The 22,530-nt window shown below is 34.0% G+C and overlaps 1 protein-coding gene across 11 annotated transcripts in view; it reads right to left on the bottom strand.

Moving 5' to 3' along the window:
* Positions 1–22,530, bottom strand: part of TBC1D5 (TBC1 domain family member 5) — a 592,946-nt gene that overhangs the window by 350,643 nt on the left and 219,773 nt on the right. For all 11 annotated transcript variants that reach the window (XM_063722180.1, XM_063722179.1, XM_063722181.1 and 8 more), the window contains one exon: positions 9,275–9,406. In XM_063722180.1, coding sequence (XP_063578250.1) covers positions 9,275–9,371 — 97 coding nt within the window. In that variant the 5' untranslated portion in view covers positions 9,372–9,406. The remainder of the gene's footprint in view (positions 1–9,274; positions 9,407–22,530) is intronic.

Genomic DNA, 22,530 nt, shown 5'->3' with positions numbered 1-22,530 from the left:
TAGTTGCAGTATATAGTTTTTTTAAATGGCTAATGCTATGAAAGGAGTTAACAGAAGCATTGGGGAGGTGGAGAATTATACTTGTAAGGGCCTAGTTATTCATTTCATTACCAAGCCATGAAGCAGAAATCTGTTTTAATGCATAAATCAATAAAATGGAGCTTTAACATGTGAGAAGCCAAGTGATAACCCTGATATACTTTCCTAAGCTATGCGGGCTGAAAGCTGGGTTATTTCATTATTTAAAAATTCTAGGTAGGGCATTGTGGCTCATACCTGTAATCTCAGCACTTTGGGAGGCCCACGTGGGCGGATCACTTGAGACCAGCCTGGGCAACATGGAGAGACCCCCGTCTCTACAAAAAAATACAAAAATTTGCCGGGTGTGGCGACGCATTCCTATAGTCCCAGCTACTCGAAAGGCTGGGGTGGGAGGATCATCTGAACCCTGCCAGTTCAAGGCTGCAGTGAGCCATGATTGTACCACTGCCTGTGTGAAAAAGTGAAACTCTGTCTCAAAAAAAAAAAAAAAAAAAAAAAAATCTAAACCCTTACTCTACTGTATTTTTTGGCCCCAATAATGAATCAGCAAAAAGCAACCAACATAATTTTTTGATAAAAGCTCCATTATAGGCCATTTTACTTCAATGTTTGTTTCATATTTTAGGTTTTAAGATAATACTCTAAATCACCAGTGTCTCCTCTAGTTGTGCCAAGACCAATCAACCAAAACTACCACCACACAACCTCCCATGTCTGGGGGGTCCAGGAATACTAGAAATGATGGTGGAGAATATATCTTAAGATATGCATATCCTTTTGTAGACCAAATTGACTAAAGGGGTAGTGGATAAGGGCTATTGCAAGGCTACTGTTTCTCTGTCTGGTCAGCAGTGAGGTTTCGTTGCTCCTAGGACACTGGTAAATGAATAATATCAAGGTATTTGCAAGGTGGTTCAATAACTGTTCACATAAATCCAACTGTAAAGTAGCCTATCTCCCCTCAAGCAAATAAAGAGAATTGCTACATCAATGGAAGATGTTGAATAAAACTGAAAAGCAGATCTAATTAATAAGATATGGACAACTCAATGAAAAAAAAATCAGAAGTAAGACCAGAGAACTTTTTCTTTTTCAAATTTTAAGGATCTAGATTTTACCAGCAGTGAGGTTCTCAACACAATGTAAGAACATAAATACAAAAAACACACAATCACCCAAATCTAACATTAAAGCCTAAGAATATTCTTCGCCATCTAAATGTTCATCATTGATATTTAATCACTATCTTTTTAATGTGAATTTGGAATCAGATTTTGAGTTCACTTCCTGTGCCTCCATCCACTCAAATGAGTTAATGGTTTCTTGAAAATGACTGAACCCCTAATAGATAATCAATAGTCTTCCAATCACCAAATCATGTATTTCCCCCTTTTATACTCTTTAGCCTATACAATGCTTGAAAAACTGCTCAATTTGAACCTTCTGGAAGCTCTCATATCTGTGGCTTCTATAATTTTGGCACTGTGACTTTCCCCTACTTTGATTATTCCTCCAGTAAGTACTATTAAAATACTTCCTCTATCCAAATTCTAATCATGGGGACTTTCTACAAATCAATCCTTAGCTCTCTCCTTCCTCTTCCCTTTGATTTCTTATTTGTCTCATACCTTGAATTGGCATTTCTGGAGGATGACTCACAGATCTCTAACTCATGGTCTTTCAAACTGAAGTCTCTCATATCCAACTTTTTTTTGACCAGTTTAATTTAGAAGAACTAGGCTTGGCATGTTCTTTGCTCTCGGGTGTCACTTTGTCCTACTGTCATATCAGTTGAAAAATCTGTTTTTAAAGAGACATTTTTAAAATCCATGCATTTTTTATCCTTGTTACCGCATTCAGAAACTTCCAGGTCACTCTCTTATTTATTTAACAATCTGTCTTGAATAAAGCCACCATTTTCCTTGACAACCTTACAGTCTAACTTACAGTTTTGCATCTATCTAAACTGCCATTTTCCTTGATATCTAGGGTGAATTTTTTATTAGTTACTTCAAACCAAGCCCTATCCAAATCATTATAGATCCAAATTATTACACAGAAATAATGGAGCATTGACCTGCTTTATTGGCTACCACCACACAATGTTTCACCAAATTAATGCATTTATCAAACACATAAGAATTATTAAGAGATGTGATAAAAGACCATGTTACTATTTTCTTTGGAATTTAGAATATATATTAGATAGGTACATTTAATATAAAACACATAACATTTTAGGTTATTAGGAATCACTGTGAAAAGTTTGCCGCCACCCTCACCATCCCTGTTACTCTTAGACAACAAGCAAAATTTTGGCCCTACCACTCCCACATTCCCTTCAGGACTCCCATCACCACACTACTCTTCCTTCTCCCTTGACTCCATCCCTTCTAAAATCTTCTACCCTGCCCTCTGCAAACCACCTTCCATGATAGCAAATATCCTTATATTCTCAATCCATCAATGAATTCTTCAACCATCAACTTCCTTGCCTACTGTTTACCTGTTATACAGCCCTGACAAAAACCCTGGCTGTTCTTCTTTGTAGCTTAATCCTAGCTGCTGAATTCTGCTGGACATAATCACATACATTTACAAGCTGGAATCACCCATAAATATGATATTCCATTTCAATTTGTCTCCAAGGTTATGTCCTATCAACCCACTTTAACCTTTTTTACTCCCCACAGATCTTCATATGCTTTGCCTTGTTATTCACTGTCAGCAAATAATGTCACACTATCTTATCAAACAAGAGATTAAAACATCAGTGATATCTCATTCAACTCTGCCATCAAACCCATGAACTTGTTGCATCTAAACACCTCCTTTTCTTTTTCCCTCCTATGATTACAACAGACAATAAGGTCCCTCTTCCTGTCTTTGCTCTACACTGCCTCTCCTCTATACTTCCAAGACAGCAGAACTCTTCTTCCACTGATTTTTACTTTTCCTAATACTGTTGTGCCTTTTCATTTCTATTCCTCATGTCAGTTTAGTATAGAATACATAATTCATTTACATGAAATATACAGAGTGCTGGCATATGGATTCTTGAGATTACAAAAAGCACTGTGCTTATCACAACAATGACTTTGTCCACTGGACATTTCTATTTTCTTAACTTTAGTAATCTCTGGCAGTTTTGCTCACTCTCCTCTTGACATCTTAGCTTCTTTGGCATCACACTATCCTGGTTTTCCTTCTACTTCTCCAGCCTCTTTTTTTAAGTCTCCTCTGTGGGATCCTCTTCTGTTGCAAGGCCTTTAAATGACTTTCCTTAGATATTGGTCCTAAGTCCTCTTCTCGGCCTACATGCTATTATGAGGTAATCACAATCATTGCCATTGTTTTTGCTACCATACTTAAGCTGACAAATCTTTATCTTCCAGACCAATTCTAAGTTTCAGACCCATACATCAAAATCATTAGGGTGTCTTCATTTGAATGCCCTAAGGTACTTCTAACTCACATCTGAAACTGAACATCCAATGTCATGTCCTCTGCAGCCCTCTATCCCGTCTGTACCATACAAAATTCTTTCTCTAGATTTCCCTGTCTCAATACTGGCATTACCACAAACCTAACTAGTCAACTCTGAAAACTGTATGTCACTGCAAACTTCTCTCCCCTACCATTTCCCCATATCCAGTCAAGTACTAGATCAAGTACTATCAATTCTACCTCCTAAATAACTCTCAAATGTTTCCACTTCTATTTCCATTGATACTTTCCAGTACAGGCCACTATCATCTCACCTAGAATATTTCGATGGCTTCCGAAATGATTGTTCAGCTTCTAGTCTTGCCCCCAACACTGTAGTTTATTCACCCTACTATAGCCAGAATAATCTTTGTAAAATGCAAATCTGACCACAAGATTCTTTCACTGAAATACCCACCGTTCTTCATATAAGGGAGCTTCATCCTAGTCTTCAGTCTTATTTGTAGTCATTCTCCTTTTGAACTCTAATCTTTAATCACATTGAAATTCTTTATGTTTAGCAGAGGGCAAGCTCATAGCACAAACTCTTTACCATCATCTGGGTAACAGCTACTCATCCTTCACGTTGTGGCTTAGATAGACATCACACCTTCCTTGATCCACCATTACCACAGTTGGATTCTCTACCAATATACTCACTGTGCATCTGTTAATTCCTCTAGGAAAGCACATACCATTCTCTGTCTTTATTGACCATTTACTTTTCTCTGCTGGGCACCCCCAAGTCTGGCTACTAACCATAAACACCATGGTATCTTTTTCAATGTTTTATTTCCAGCACTTAGAACAACGTCTAGTACACGCAAGGCACTCAAATATTTACTGAATAACAAAAAATGAACTTTAAAAGTGTTTTAAATTTAAGAAAAGCTGCTACTCTGATAGTTACTGATTCCATCATATTTCATATAAAAAATAAACAATATTTGCTATATACCACGTTAGTAAGTTTAAGAAACCAGGTATCAAGAATACTATCTACACAAAATGTTCACTAACAATTATGTGCATTAAACATGTGTATTAAATGTAAGCATACTACATGTAGTCTATGCTCCCAAATTATGGCCACAAATTTCTTAGAAAAGTAATAATTTATTTCCTTAGCTTTCCCTTTGCCAAGTGATTACTGCTGTGCATTAACTCAATAATTCTTAATTATCATAACTTGACATTTATTTGCCAGAAAACTCTCTGCCCATTTGGTTTTATGCAAATTCTGAGATGGGTCATGTTTAAAAGAAAACATGGAATAACTGAATTTTAGGAGAAACTTCAAAGGAAGAGAGGTCAAAGAGAACAGAGAATAAAACAGGAGAGTATATTAACTTTTGAAACCCTAAAAGGAGAAAAATTCATGTGCTAGAATTATCAGGGACAATAAAACAGAGTTCATACATTACAACTTAAGATAGGAAAGAGAAAGACAGATAGAGGAAAGAGGCATTAAGCAATTATTAATTAACATAAGTGGAGGTACTCAAACTGATAAAACAACACAGTTTGCTCGTTCATCATTTACTGAGCAGTGTCCATGTGCCAAGTACTAGGTATACATACATTTCCAACACAATTCCTGCCCTCATAAAGCTCACATTTGAGACAAGGAGACAAAAAATAAACAAGGAAACAAATTAATATAGGATTATATATTGTTGAGTGCTCTGAATGAATCAAAAATAATGTCAGAAAAATAGCATGTGTGAAGGCCCAGAGTTTAGAACTGGCTTAGCATATCTGAGCAAGACCAGACAGAAAAGAGGACAGCCATGCACATCACAGTCAACAGTCTGGATTTTATTGTTAATATAATGGGAAGTCACTAAAGAGTGGTAAGCCAGGGAAGAAAGTAAGAAGACTTTTTCATCTCTAAGATGACTCCAGCTAGTAGCCCAGAGTAGGGTTTATAGTACTTCAGACACCATTTTTATACTTTAGCCAGATATCTAGATATCTTCAGCAGAACAAACCCATTCTTTAATCAAATTTAAATCCACCTCTACTATATGGAAAACAACACTAAAGATCATGATAGGACAGCATCATCTTATTATATCGACATCAGTCAACTATTTTAAATTACCAATTTCTTCATTAATAAAGCCAGGACATACCCTTCTAATTCTAAAACATGTCACTGTAATGGAAAGAAAGGAATACTTGGGAAAAAAACAAAATTATAGGAAGCAAAACGGAGTTGGCAGGACTCTGAACATCTTGGATTTTTTTTAAGTTGCCAAATATTTCATGAATGACAATAGAAAGCAAGCTTTGAAACAGATAGTATATTAAAAGGCAAAGAAAGGTCAGGCAATTATTTAAACATATAAAAGCTATTAAGAAGGTAAATACTGTGACATATGAAATTTAAGCTAAAAACTTTAGTAATGTTTAACAAAATGCCATTCTCAAAAGAGACCTGATATGGTTTGGATTTATGCCCCTTCCAAATCTCATGTTGAAATGTGATTCCCAGTGTTGGAGGAAGGTCCTGGTGGGAGGTGAATTGATCAGGGGCTGATCCTTCATGAATGGTTTTGCACCATCCCCTTGGTGACAAGTGAGTTCTCAGCTCACTTGAGATCTAGTTGCTTAAGAGTCTGGGACATTCCCCCATCTCTCTTACTCCTGAGATGCACCTCCTCCCCCTTTGCCTTTTGCCATGATTGGAAGCTTCCTAAGGCCCTCACCAGAAGCAGATACCTGTGTCATGCTTCTTGTACAGCCTGCAGAACCATAAGCCAATTAAAGCAATTTTCTTTATAAACTGCCAGTCTCAGGTATTTCTTCACAGTGATGTAAAAACAGACTAACAAAGGATCCCCTACAGAAAAATTTCTCTCATCACTGATGACATTCCAATCTCTTATAAGCTTGTGAAAACGAGTGATTCCAACAATATTATTTAATTAATAGGTTTGGTATACCTGAATTTTCATATTGTTATCTTAAATTTAAAATAAAGTGATTACTTCTTCATTTTATTGGTCATTAAAGGTTAAGAGCAAATAATCATAAATAGTCTAATATTTTTGCTTTTTTGTTTTTAACTAAATTACTAGTAACTTGTCAGTTATTAAACTTTGATCATAGATCTTGGAATTTTATGTGATAACTAATGTAAACTAAACTGAATAGGGCACACAGAAAATGTCATATTTTCTATGCTGTTCTCTCTTTGAAAAAATAATTAAAGCAGTTAAAAGTTTAATTCACATGGAAAATATCTCCTAAGACTTTGCATATATATCCGTATATATGTTTACTAATAGAACCTACGACAAGAAATGTTTTTAAAAATTACACATGACTTCTACACAGGCAAACCACTGAAGTGCAGTGTTTAAATACTTAGAAAATGAGTCATCCAGTAGTAACAAATTCCCTAAAGATTATGGCAGAAATGTGTAAAAAGCTTCAAAATACTTGAAGAAAGCCCAGGGAAGACATATATTAAAATAAGCAAACATAATAGAAAGGTGATGATTTTCTTCAAGTAATATGACAACCTCATTAAAATGCAACACGTTTTCCTGTAAAAAGAAAATCAAAGAAGATGAAATAGATGCTTTATATAAAATATTTACCTATACAATGCACAAAGCCCACTATGGTTAGTAACCTTTATGGCTTTGAAGAACAAGATATTTACATATCTTTCTTTCTGCATGTGCGTGTGCGTATGTGTGTTTTGTATATATTTTTAACAGTTGACAGCTGTTTTAGAGCATACAGAGATGCCAAGCTGAATGAGGGTCTTGATTACTTCAAGATTAGCTATCTAAAGTTTCTATTCATTTTAAGTGTTGTTAGTTGGAAGAGTCATTAGTCACTTCCTTGTCTCATAGAACATCAGCATACATTTACATTGTTAATGAACATTTGGGGTAAATGAATTAATGGCACTTTTAAACATCAATTCAGTCCTAATAACTTAGTATGTCATAGAAATGTTAGGCTAGGATATAAACGAAAAGCCTTTTTAAGTAAAGGTAACTACTCATTCCTGTAAACAATAAAGGATAAAATTAATTTAAAATGTTATTTTAACCAGGTTAAAAAAAAACCCTCAGTATTTAATGAAATAGACCATATAAAAATATGCGCTTAAAAAACAAACAACAACCCCGTCTCTACTAAAAATACAAAAAAATTAGCCAGGCAAAGTGGCAGGCGCCTGTAGTCCCAGCTACTTGGGAGGCTGAGGCAGGTGAATGGTGTGAACCTGGGAGGCACAGCTTGCAGTGAGCCGAGATTGCGCCACTGCACTCCAGCCTGGGCTATAGAACAAGACTCTGTCTCAAAAAACAAACAAACAAACAACAACAAAAACTATGTCCTCAAATAACCACAGTAATCAGAAATAGTATGAAATATTTTGGTGAAACTATTTTATACACTTGTAACACAAAGACATTCACTTTTAAAACATCCACTTACAGAAGTACTTGCAAAATAATTTGATTTATTTAACTATGAACGCTTCTTATGAGTATTACATTTAAGAGAAAATATCACTAGAAAAGGTGTCATGCTTAGCACTGAGATATTAAAATACTGAAATTGAAATGTACACTATTAATTTTCATATTATCAAAATCTTAAACATAAGTCTTGAGTTCTTATTTAACAAAAAACATAAAAATTTAAAAATTAAATCACAAAAATAAGCTGGACAAATTCTCTCCCATTTTTATTAAGAACAACAATGGCATTTGTATGTAGGAGGGATTAAAGATGCACAAAAAGCATAAACATTCTGCATAAAGTTTGTGTTCTAAAGAAATAGCCACTTTAGGTGGGAGTCAATTCTTTTTTTAAATTCTCAAAACATGAGTTAAAAGCAGACCTTGGCATCAATATAAACAGAAAAAATCATTTTGTTTGAAGAATATAACACACATGATTTACTATGACTAATTTTCCTTTTTATAACAGTTTGTCTGTATACTCTAATTTATGTTTTAAAATAGATCTCACAATCTTGATACCTGCATTCCACAAGTGAAAAATTACAAGCAGTCACTGAGTCAATTAACTCTATCAAATATTTAGTGAACTGCTTAAAAACTAAGGATAAGGCTTCAAGAATTCTCACAAAACCAATTGCTTCTGTCTAAGAAACTATGTTATTACTATCATTAAGTAAATACTGAGAAAATAGTGGAGTTCTGATACATAAACATTTGATACATTTTTATAGGGTAGAACCTGAATACAGGCTACATTTTAACTGTCTACCATTTAATAATTTCAGTGTATAGATCTTTAAAAATATAACACAAATTTCAATTACTTTAAAAAAAAAAAAGAGGATGAATCAAGTCTTTTATCCTGGAATAATCTCAATCTGCTGAAAGGGGAAAAAAATCTCTGCAAAATCAATGCCAAAAATTTAAGAATCTTTAAAAGATGTTTGACCAAGGCCCTTTCACATTTCAACATTCTTATGCTGAAGTCATTGTTCAGTTTATTATTTTATTTTAAAGAACGACAGTGAGTTAAACATTTGGCTAATGCTTCCATGGACAACTGTGGCTTGTTGAAGTATTCATGAGTGTCAAGAGTGCTCTGTACATATCCAGAATAACATACTTAACACTGGCCTGCTCAGTCAGCTTCATCAAAATGTGTTCACACACATAAGGTAGACACAGCTAACTGAGGGCCCTCTGCTAGGTTTCCCAGTACCCTACCTACAAATAGTATGGAATATAAAACTCACCTCCAGACTTGTTAGAGTAACTGGACAAGGGGTCAATGCCTACTTCTTGTTCTTCTGGCTGCAGAGGATGTCTAGTTTCAGTTAAGGAATGATACATTGTGGGAACTGGATAGTGTCACCAAAAGTAACTACCTGGGAGGTGAAAAAATACAGAGAAAAATAATAAATTCTTTTTCTGCTATGACTGGGAATAAATATAAGACTGAAATGATTACATGAGCATTACAGACATTAACAAGTTTTTCCCAGGCTCCAGGGACTGTTACCTCACATTGGTAGGCTTATGCAAAGAAGGGAAAAAGGTAACAAAATTTCCATTTCAAAAATTTCTCAAAAATCTGAGCATCATTTATAATCTTTATCTCAATTTTGAATCATATTTATTTTTAATAAATAAGCTAAATTCTAAATTAAAGACAATATTCTCACATTTATAGCATCCTTTTGTTTTACAGCCAAAATAATAAACATTCACAACAGAAACTTTCAAAATACAGAAAATATAGCAAGTTAAAATTATTCATGATAGTATTAGCTAGAAATATTAGTGTTAACATTTCAGTGTATTACACATGTACTTCCTGTCTTTATTCTGGGCATTTAAAATACATACGGTTTTAATGTGATCCATAACATGCTAAACATACTGATTACGTAATCTATGAATACTTTAAATTCAGTATTTTCCTCCCCAGTTTAAAAAAAAAACAACCATGTGTCTATAATTTCTAATTATTCCTAGTATTCTATTATATAGTTAGCGCAATTTATGTAACCAATTCCTTATTTAGTAAACAACATGTTTTCAGTTGTTCAATACTATAAACAGTCTCAAAAATAAGCATCTTTTAGCAGTATGTCTGTATCATATCCATGATTATTTCCTTAGGATAAATTCTTAAAGTACAATAGCTGGATTAAAACATATATTAAAAAAATAAGATCTTAGCAAACTGTACTCTATGAAGGTTTGTACCTGAACAAATCATTTCTCCTTGATTCTCATTAACGATGGATGTTTCCTCTTTGATTTTTTGAACCAACCTGATAGTCAAATTTTGTATTGTATTTGCTTGATAACTACTGAGATACTGTTTCTCTGACATTTGTTTATTGTCTTTTGTTAATGGAGTTAATTGTTATGACTGTCTTCATGATATCTAAACATGCTTTAAGTATTAAGAGTATTGAACCTTGGTTATATGATACATATATTTTTCTCAAAGTGTATCTGTCTTTCAGTTGTATGACATTTTTGTGACGTAAGTAACTTTTTACATGCTCAAATATATCTGTATCTCCAGTATAATATCCACCTCTGGTGTTATACTTACAAGATTTTATAAATAACTACCTACATTTCCTTTGGTCATTTTGAAAGTTTTCCCTCTCAATTCTCACTTATATAAATTATTCCATATTGAACAAATTTTGTTTTAAATTATTTTCAACTTCCAACATACACTATTTGTAAATTTTGTATGTCCTTAAGATGCAAATTATCTTCCCAAATCATAACTCTTTCAAAAAATAAACCAAGTTCACCAATTTTCATGCAAAATAATGTAAGTAACATAATCTCTTAAATTTCAGGAGAAGCAAGGACATGAGAAAAAGAGGAAATAATAAGAGAAAAAAGAAGTGGTAAAAGCAAGTCCAAACAAAATGAGTATCTAATTTTATAGGATATGGTCTTCACCTATGGAGGAAAAGCTCCAGAGATGTTCATGAATACATAAATTCTTGATGACCTTTTACCAAAACAAAATGCTCCTCTATCCTATTTACTTTCTCTCTAAAACCATCACCTAGTAAAATACTCACATACATGTTCTAATTTTTATCAGAAGTCTCCAAAACCCCGTACATCCACACAATCACAGTCAGACGTTAATAAAACCTATCCGCTTGGAATTGTGGCTAAAACAATATAAGCAGAGGATTAGGGAAAACAAAGAACTCTGGTAGCTAATATGCAGTAAGAATATCTAAAGCCATAGATCTTAAATCCATAAATCTAGACAGTTGTCAGTATTTGCTTATGTGTGCCAATCAATAAGCATATACTGAGCGCTTGCTATATAGAAGAAACTCTGGAGAATATAATCTAGTAGAGGACAGCAAAATGTAGATGATTGGTTATAGTATAACACAGAGTTTGATAAATTCTGTTGAACAAATAAATAAATTCAGAACCAAGGTCCTCTACTATGGAGCAGTCACCAAATTCAAATGTCTAATGAGGTCAGGCAAAAAGTATTATTATTTATGGTTAACATTTATGCACAATGAATATATGCCAAAAACTAGTCTAAATGTTTCATGTACACTCATTTCATCCTCCTTAAAACCCAACCGATTTATGTTTGTCAATTTTATTTTCATTTTACCATAGAGAAACTGAGGTACAGAGAGAGTAATTAATTTGTCTAGAATCACACAAGGAGTAAGTATTAAAGCCAAAATTGAAGCCATCCTGTTTGGTTCTAGAGCTCACATTCTTTCTCCTACATTAATTTGGCTCTAAATAAGTTAGTGCGACAAAAAGACCAGGTATAAAAAAAGGGGGTATAAAAAGATGCAGCCTATGAATAATTAGAACACCCTTTACTCTGCTTCAGCTTTTTCAAGACAAGCTAGAAATCCAAAATTTTATGTGAAATCTGCTAATTTGTAAGTGTTAGCAAATAATTCAAATTAAAAGAAAAATACTGGGTAGAACAGATTAAACACTTTTCAAAATTTTATTTGGCCCATGGGCAACTATTTTAATGTAAGATTTATATTCTCCATATATTTTGTTATACTCTTAAAAATATACAAGTAAACATTTGAAAATGTCTATTTCAAGTTAACTGCTAGATTCCTTAAATTTTCTTTAATATCTTAAACCATGTTTTCATAATCTCAGTAGCTGAATTTCTTATTTTTACAGTACACTTTCACTGTTACAGGTTTCACATACCTAAAATAAATAAATAAATGACCTTTGTGTATTTTAAACTATATAAAAAACAGACAAGTGACAAGCAAGTTGCCATCAAAGTTTATTTTTAAAAGAAGTATTTTTAAAACCCTCATCTTTATGTTGTTAGAAGAAAATACTCTACCACACAATGATATTCATACATTCATTTAAGGTGCTAAAAATACTTAAGGTCTTTTTGACTCCTTAGAGAAAGTTCAAGAAGTCATTTAGTTAATTTAGCTTAAATTATAATTCTTTAGAACTTAACAAGTCTATGGTAATATCCAATAGCCAGAATACAAAATCAACCAAATACCCCAGTCTACAACAATTCCATATAATCAAGCATCCATTATATCCTGATTTATTATGCCTATAGATTGAAAATGAACCACTGAAATGTTTTTATAATTAAATAAAGGAAACTGGCTAACTAGTAATAATGAGTTATTTTCAAGCAATCTGTTGAAGAAAACGTGTGGATAATGTTCGTAGTTTTCTTTTAATTATGGATTTAAATAACCTAATTCAAAAGTAACTGATTAAGAAGTTGCTGCTTTCACTTTTTTTATTGTTTTGTTTTAAATATAAAGAGCTATTTTAGCTCTCTTGAATCTAAAAAAGCAACTTAAGTTTGTTGGTTACTGCTATTGGGATTACCTTATGAAATCATAACATAATGTTGTTTTTAAATATGAAATCATTTTCCTATGAATTTCCCAATTTGTGTTTCATAAACATTCCAGTAAGAGAAAATGATTGATTACAAAGCAGAATATCAAAGGTTTTTCATAAATTTGTCTATTTTAATACTTATGAATAAATTTTTACCTGCAAATATCAAACTATAAAAAATTAAGGGATTTTATTTAGTCTAAAAATTTTTAAACAATCACTGTAAAAGTCCAGCATAAACATAACACTTACAATGGTTCATTAGATCTCTAAATTTGATTACAAACTCCAACTTCTATCCTTGACATGCCTTAATTTTCTCTTATATAGAACCAAGATACATACAGAGAAAAGAATATAAAGGCCAAAAACATGCCTCTTAGTAGATGACTACTTAAATCCATAATTGATAGATTTTAGTTCTCTTAAATGGTATCTTCCTGTTCCTAGAATTTCTCTGGCTCATAAAAATGATGCCTGAAGAATTATTTTAAATAAACAAAAGCAATCTCATTTTTCTGACTGAGAAAGCATAGTAATACACCTTCCACGATCTGGGAAAGGCCCTATCCTTCCTTTGTTACACTTACCGTAAATAACAGTTTTTCCTATTCACATGAGTTTAAAATTCTGAAAAGTTGTAACTAATTTTACAATATGGTTTTAGTGCTATCCTCAGCACAGGAGTTCACAAATAGGCTAAAATTCCCATTTAAAATCCAAGACTAATCTTTAAGATATTTGTACTGGTTTCACAAGTCTAGAGGTTGAGAGTATTAAATCTTAAAAGTGATCTGTCTGAAAGAAAAGACTTCTTTTGCAAATAGTTAATTTTTAATAAAAGGGTAAGCGTTCAGCACTAAAGCTTAGAAGGCAGTTTTAAAGTACACTTAAAAAATCAAAGCAATATTTTCCATGTAAAAAAAAATCAATACAGGCCAGGTATGCTGGCTCACGTCTATAATCCCAGCACTTCAGGAGGCAGAGGCGGGCAGATCACGAGGTCAGGAGTTCGAGACCACCCTGGCCAATATGGTGAAACTCCATCTCAACTAAAAATACAAAAATTAGCTAGGCATGGTGGTGCGTGCCTGTAGTCCCAGCTACTCGGGAGGCTGAGGCAGAAGAATTGCTGGAACCTGGGAGGCGGAGGTTGCAGTGAGCCAAGATCGTGCCACTGCACTCCAGCCTGGGGGACAGAGCAAGACTCCATCTCAAAAAAAAAAAAAAATCAATCAATCAATACAAGCAGTATCTAAGTGAAAATCTCAAACTATGAGCATTGAATAGATAAAATCATAAGTTAGTTTAATAATATTTTCTCTTTTAAAATGGCACCACATGAGCAGAACCTCTAGAAATGAATTTATTCTGTCTGAATACGAAATTCTATATATTTCAGCTTATATTCTCTCCTTAACTGTTTCTAATACTTAGGCACAGAATTAGCATTCTGAACTGTGTCATTCTAAAAACATTCATTTTCAGAAAAGCTCATATAAGCATACTTCATTCATTTAAATTCTTGACTGATGGTAAACCTAAAAGTCAAACACTGAAATGATATAGTATTACTTTACATAAAGATTTCTCCTATAAGAAAAGCATACCAAAGAGCTTAAATGGACTACTTTCAGAGTCGATTATAAAAGGAAGAAGGATGCAGCATGAATAAGTATGTGTTCTAGGTAGCATGTATTTACCATGATAGGTATTTAACCAGAAATATGACATATGGGGTATAAAAGCAAGCTTCTCTGGTAGAAGCTACATTTTCACAGTTGAGAGACAGGGCAATTGAATATCTGGTTTAAACAAACATTTTTTATTTAGAAATGTTGGTAGCTAAAGGTAAATTCAATGATTGGAAGTAACAATGTTCTAAAGTCTTAATTATAAGGGCAGAAAGGAGGAAAGAAGAAAGGAAAAAAGAAAAAAGAGGGAAAGAAAACAAAGAAAGAGAAAAATAAAGTTTTATTTTTAAATTCTGTCAATCTTTAATGCAAGAGGGTTACATTGGACTTTAAGTTAATTAAGTATTAAAATCAATCATCTGAAAGTCTTAATATTTAATATTGTTAGATTGTATATCAAAGTAGTTTTATTATTTATTTACTCCAAACCTTTCCAGAATACTTCATTTGACAACAGGGGGTCTGTTTCTCACAAGATAAATGCATTTACAATGCCAAATAAATTATATATAAAAGCATTTGTCTTAATACATGTCATTCAATATTAAATATCACCCCTTGGTAAAACCCTGAAACCTTAATTCATTTTTACCAACCACACAATTTTACTATCCAAGTGTTGTCTAACAAATAGGTATAAGACTACAATAAGGGTCAAAATATAAGAACAATGATCAAAAGAAAATCAAAACAGATTGAATCATTATAATTTTCATGCTATCAGAATAAGCTGTTTAGGGCAAACAATTCACTGTAAATTAAAATACTAGACTCATTAACAATATACCTACTAAGAAATATGCAGAATATGAGAGGTTCACAGGTGGACTTAAATATTTTATATTACAAACTAAGAATGCATTTTGCCTTTCAATATTAAAATGCTATGAAGTCATGAGAAAGTGACACTTGTGACCACATAAACCAAGAGAAAACTGAACACTATAAGAGTCAAACTGCCAAACAGAAAGCTCTCCACAGTGTATTCTCATACAGTTTCAGAGGTCTCCTGAGCAGATGCTCAAGATGCAGAGACTGGGGAATTAGCCTGGCCTAGTGAGCAAAACCAAACCTTTTATTATTATGTAGCCATATGAAAATACTTTCAATTCTTGCTGTTCCTATTTTATATATTTATATATTATTTATATATCCTATTTTATATAGATACTACCTCTAGCCATTAAATGATTCAACCCGGTTTTCATAAAATCAAGGTTAATACAACATACAATTAGGAATTTAGGAACAATAAAATTTGAAAAGAGAAAACAGAAATCATAATTTGGCAAATTATATTAAACTGATGATAATTAAAAATAAGAAAAAGGAACAAATGGCTACTCTTCATACAAACATCAAATCAAATCATTTTGTCCAAAAAAACCAATGAACAAAAATCTCTCCTTTGGTGCAAAACATGGGGAGGCCAGGGGTGTGTTCAGGAACACCTGACCAATTGTGGGGCAATCCTTCTAAAAGTCCATATGAATCTGTTATTTATCCCTTGGTTTTTAGTAAGTAGTAGGGCTGGGAAACCTAAGGAAGTTTTAGTACTTCCTTTAATTGAAAGATAGCCCTTTCAATTAAATAATAACAACAGCAGCAAACACACAGCACTTATTGGGAAGCAAAGCTATTTAAACCACTATACGTATTAACTCATTTAAACCTTACAACAATTCTATGAAGTAGATACTATAACACCTTTTACAGATAAGGAAACCACAAAGAAGTTATGTGACTTATTTAAGGTCACAGGGCAAAGCTACCTCAAATGACAACAATCACTTAATAAGTGGCCTAACAGAAATTAAGCCAAGAATTATAGGGTAGTTTCCTTTGTTATGTTAACTATAACGTAATACCAAAGAATTCAGTTTACTTTTTTCGCATACAAGCTGTTTCGAAATCTGAGATATTGAGATAAACAGATCCTTAATAGTTATAAGGTGTACACATCTTGTACAGATCACCATCTCAGAGTAAACGCTTTATCTAGTAAGGAAAGCAAGTAATAAGCTGTGGATACAGCATAATTCACATATTCCTCAGCAAAATTATAATTTATGAAAAACTCACACTTGATCTTTGGAATTGTTATCAAACAGCCAAAACTGTAGTTGGGGATTTTAAATCATTATTTAAGTCCCCAAATGCTATAAATTCACATTGCACCAGTCACTTCAGTACATCACTGAGGGAAGGCCAGCAGCTAAGAAGCACCAGTCCTTGCTAGCCAAAGTAGCTTACATAAAAACATTTCCACATTCCTCCATTCAGTTTTATGCATCTCCTTTCCTCCTGAGGAGGCCTTTCCTCTTCACTTTTCTAAATCCTGTACATAATTCCAACATTCAACTTTTCCTTTAGGGAACAGCACCAGAAGTAATTTCTCCCTGCTCTTCCATAGCAGTATTTCCCCTGCTCTGATGTGCCTCTGGGCTTGGCAGAAACATACTTTTTTATTAGAATAAGTTTTTTTAATGGTTCCCCTCTACTTATAGCAAGTGCTAATTTGTTTAGGATAATCTGTGGCCAAAAGATTTCCTATTTACATAAATTTGTTTAAAGAAAGAAAGAATTCATGAAAGGAAAAATATTAAATAAATTATAATAAAGTAGTAGGCACAGTTAAAATCCTTAAGGTGTTATATAATAAATGATTAATGTTTTGAAAATAATGTCACAGCAGAATTGTCATTCACCAACTTTATTAAGCAATCCTTGATATATCACCTGTATTGTTTACATAAACTATTATCATAAATAGTTCTTAGCTTATTTAGCTTATCATACATTTTTGTAAATGCAAACTATGTATTCCTTGAGGGCAGAGAAAGTATTTTTCATTCCTTTGTACCCCCATAATATGCAGATATTATCCAATAGGAATAAAACCTATTCATTAATTCATCAAAAACAGCCAACACAATTATAAATGTGGTTCATGCTACTGGTAAACTAAACATCGCTCTGGGAAATGCTTACTTATCTCCTCTTTAAGAGGTCCTAAATTCAGGGTAATGCCTAACCCTCGGAGTCCACTCTCCCTTCTCCCTCAACATGCTCTGGCTACATAAGTCTTCTTTCTATTCCTTAAACAAAAATACAGCTCATTGTCTCTTTAGGTCTTTGCACATCCCCATCTCCTCTTCTGGGAACACTCTGCTCTTCGTATCATTCAGGTTATCTGCCCAAATTCAGACCAGCCCAGAAATGTTTTCCTGGAATATATCTAATCCACTGGCAAATCTTGTCAGTTCTACCTTCAAAATAAAATCCAGAATCAAAACCATTCTTTACAAACAACCACCTTGATCTAGGTCACAGTCATTAGACCCAGAAAAAGGAAACAGTCATCTTTAACTTTGCCCTCTGCCTAGAAACCCTCACCTTTTTTGCTGTAGGCAACATGAAATCCGTATTTTACTCAACTTCTGAACTGAGCTTTTTTAGCAAGACCATCCACTTACAGGAAAAAGAAGCCACTTGTTCTGTTGAGCTAGAACTAAAAGGTTAGTTCATAGACACACTCGTATGGTGGGTGAGAACTGTCATAAGTCCTTGTGTTTCATTTAAAAGTTTTAACTTCAGGAAATTTCTGAGAAGCAAGTAAACGTTATTGTTATACAATATGTAAGCTTTACAAAGTTAACCATCCATAAATAAATAATAAAAGAACCACATACAGGTCAATGATGAGAATGTGTCATAAGGCAATGATTATGATTAATCAAATTAATAATATTCATGAAAAAAGTTAACCACTGGAATTTCCAACTATCCTTCCATACATTACAAAAAAATATTTTGATTATGAAAGCAGAGTTTGAAAGTATTTCAGAATAACATCTGGTTTATATTTGACATAAAGCAGACACTACCTTGTGGCTAATCTTCTAAGTCAATTTTATTAAAAGTACATACATACAAATACAAACATGATATACTATATAACTAACTCTGCATTTACTCTTATTTTGAAAGGTGTTTTTACTTTTATTTCAGTTATCTATCTTCTCTTCAGAAGACATTAAATTCTAGATAAAAGATGACATTATAGAAAAAAAATTATATGTATTTCTAAATTTCATATAATACCTATCTCATGACTGTTACAAGGATGAAATAAAGTATATGGGGACATATATCAAAAGCTGCAGTGTACTATGGTTCACTGTTGTCATTCCTGGCAATAATAATAAACATTAAACATTCTTCATAATACAACAGATGCATTACTTGTTACATATTTTTAAGGTTATATTGATCTCAGCTAAATAAAAACAGTAGAGTAGGAACAGACTAGAAGAGGGAAGAAATGATAGGGACCGGGGGCAGAGAAATTCTAAGCAGAAAAGGGTGGGTCGCCGACAAAACCCCACCTTCAAGCCGAAATGCCTGAAACCTGCAGCCCAAAGTTAGAACTTCTATCCCTGTTTTCCTACTCGAATGTTGCCTTTTCCTAAACTACCCATGGCCCACCCTGCCCCTCCATCCTGTGCCTATAATATAGGAAACCCAGGACTCAGCCAGCACAGAGAAGAAAGTAGCTGATGCAGAGGACTATGACTGAACATGGGAGAGAAGTGGCTTGACTTGAAAGGGACAGCTTTACAGAGGGACAGTTTGCGTAACTTTGGAGAATAATCCAGCTGGAGATGGCCAGATTTCAGGGGAAGAAGATTACCTACCCACCCCATCTCCTTTCCAGCTCCCCTTCCCACTGAGAGCCACTTTCATCAGCAATAAAATCCCCCGCATTTACCATCCTTCAATTCATTCATGCAACCTCATTTTTCCTGGATGCTGGACAAGAGCTCAGGAGCCACAAGTGCAGATACAAAAGGCTGTCACACTGATTCTTTGCCCTTCCTGGCAGAGGGCAGCTGCCTCATGGAAAAAGGCAAAAAGCCCACTGAGCTGTTAACACTTAAGCCGTCTGCAAAGGGCAGAGCTAAAAGAACAATGTAACATGCCCTCTGGGGCTTTAGAGGTCACAGGTAGCCCCACCTAGACACTGCTGTGGGGCCCAAAGTTTGCTCCTACTGGAGCCCAAAAGTGCTTGCTCTGGCTCCCACAGGTGCGCGCTCCCTCCCATGAGGGGTGGAGGGCAGTCAGCTCATTCCAGCACTTGTGCACTCCAGTTCCCACCTCGTTTGCTCGCAGGCTCCCTCCCGCAAGGAGTTGAGAGCGGAGGGCTGTGTAAATGAGGCACTCCTGTCATGAGTCCCATGAAGAAGTCAAGCAAATATCCTGCTTCAGAAAGAGCATTCTTGGGGGAGAAAACATTGTATACTAGGGCTCAGGGAAGAGGCAGTGCATGCACATTTCATGTAAAGTGTGTAAGGAGTCAAGCTCAGCTGGGTTGATTTTCAGGCTTAAGAAGCAGAAAAGGACTGTACAACGCATGGCTTATAGACCTTCTCAAGATTCAGAGCTTTTTCCTAATGTCAATGGAAACTACTTTTAAGTAAAGTAGGGCACCATCTCCTACTACTTCTCCATATTTAAATTTTCTTCAACTATACCAAATTACACACCTCAGCACTTCCACACATGTGGCTCCTCTGCAAGGCACTACTGTTCTTACCTTCTTCGCCTAACCAACTGCTATTGGCCCTTAAGATACAGCTCAAAAGTCACTCTTCCCCAACATGCCTTCTCCTAATTTGATTCAGATGCCCACTTACTTTATGCATAACTCCACCCTAATATTAACCATTCTTTAGTATAATGGTTGGTTTTCGACTAACTTCTATTGTGAGGATAGGGGACCTGTTTTATTCATCTATACTCTAAGTTACTAGCACTCCAGAACTTGCAAAAATCATTTATTCAATCAATCAACAAAAACAAAGACATGCTTCAGTATAATTCCCAGATATGAGGACTAATTGAGCTATACTTGTTCTACACAGAAGCACACAAATTGAAATGATTTAAGAGAACCTTGTAGTATGTCGTAGGAATAGATATGGATTATACTATTTGGGATAAAAGATCTGAGTTTTCCATCATATTATTTTTTTAAACTATGCCATAAATAAGACCTAAAACAGTCACTTAACAAATATATACTGAGCACCTACTATAGCCAACACAGCACTGATCCTCATATCAAATGCAAACTCAATAGGCAGTGAGCTTAATATTATATACTACTTGGTGAAAATTGCCACCATGATACTACATGTTACAATGACATTGAAATGTAGTATTTACTTTCAACCACAACTTTGGACATTCTCAAATCACATAACAAACTACATTACTTAGAACGTTTTCTTTTCCACAAAACCAAAATCCTTTTTGAAATGTCAGCCTTGAACATCATAAAATTATACAGAATGATGAGGAAACAGGCTTATAGTGCATATAAATATGAAAGCATATTAGCCTGCATTTAATTATCAGTTCAAACAACAACCTGATCTAACCTTTGACAAGTAAAATAAATGTTCTAAATAATTTAACTAAAGCAAACATTTGCTGTTAACACTAGCTAATTATAGTAAGAGCTGGAAAGATAAGAGGAGGAGAAATGACAAAGAGAAAGGAAGAGAAAGGGAGCTGAATTTTTTTAATTAAGGTTGAGATCTGCAATTATTCATTGAAACATGATTTTTTTCAATGAATTTAATTCACAGAAAAGGGCAAACTCAGTAGAAGAAAGTTTCTTTATAAATACTCAGATAAAGAAACATTTCAGTTTATTAGCTTATTTTTTCAGTCAGTAAAAAATTATCCATCTACCATGGGAACAGGAAAACAAGTTATAGAATTAGGGTACAATCAATCTCCTTCTCTCAAGGGGCTCAAAGTTTAGTTAAGAAAAAGTCCAGGAAATGGGTTGCCAGATAAATAAATATAAGTAAATAATAAAATAAAATATAGATGCCCAATAAAATTTACATTTCAGAAAAACAACAAACATAATACTTAAGACACCTATACTAAAAAGTATTCATTATTTATTGAAAATCAAATTTAACAAGGAGTTCTGTATTTTATCTGACAACCCTACCAGTAGACAGACAAGGAGACACTGTAGGAGCTCCAGGATTAAAAGAGATCTCAAAGGACAAGACCCCAAAAGAACTCACCCAAAGGCAGGAAAGACATGTTTTTTCCAGAGCTGCCATCTGACTGTTACTGGAAAAAACTAAAATGTGTGATTCAAATGTACTGACCCAGCTCTACGGAATCTTGTTTTTCAATTACCCTGAAAAAAGGAGCTACAAAAAATATAACAGATAAATGAACAAACTTCTTAGTGGAAACCATCAGCTACCATATGGCAGAAAAATGAAACATTCTGACAAGAATACAAGACCTGCTGACTAGAAACAGAGAGTATAAGACTATTCTTAAACAGTTCTGAGACTACAGCTGACCCTTGAACAACATGGGTTTGAACTGCACCGGTCCATGTGGATTTTCTTCTGCATGTACCTCTCCTGAGACAGAAAGACCAAAACCTCTCCCCTTCCACCTCCTCCTCAGCCTACTCAATGTGAAGGCAACAAGGGTAAAGACGTTTATGATGATCTACTTTCACTAAATGAATAGTAAATATATTTTCTCTTCCTTAGGATATTCTTAATAACATTTCCTTTTCTCTAACTTTATTGTAAGAATACAGTATAGTACATATAACATATAAAATATGAGTTAATCAACTGTTTATGTCATTGTTAAGGCTTCTGGTCAACAGTAGGCTATTAGTAGTCAAAGCATTTGGGAAGTCAAAAGTTACATATGGATTTTTGACCGCATAGGGGTCAGCACCCCTAACTCCCATGTTGCTCAAGGATCAGCTGTATTATCTTTACCAGTGAAGAACGTAAGTGCATAATTTAGGAGGGGGAAATCCAAAGAAAATGTGAACTTTGTTAATTTCTTGAGACTACTTT

This window comes from Pongo abelii, chromosome 2, assembly GCF_028885655.2.
Source record: "Pongo abelii isolate AG06213 chromosome 2, NHGRI_mPonAbe1-v2.0_pri, whole genome shotgun sequence".
In the NCBI taxonomy this organism is placed as follows: Eukaryota; Metazoa; Chordata; class Mammalia; order Primates; family Hominidae; genus Pongo; species Pongo abelii.
This window is presented reverse-complemented; position numbering and strand designations above follow the sequence as displayed.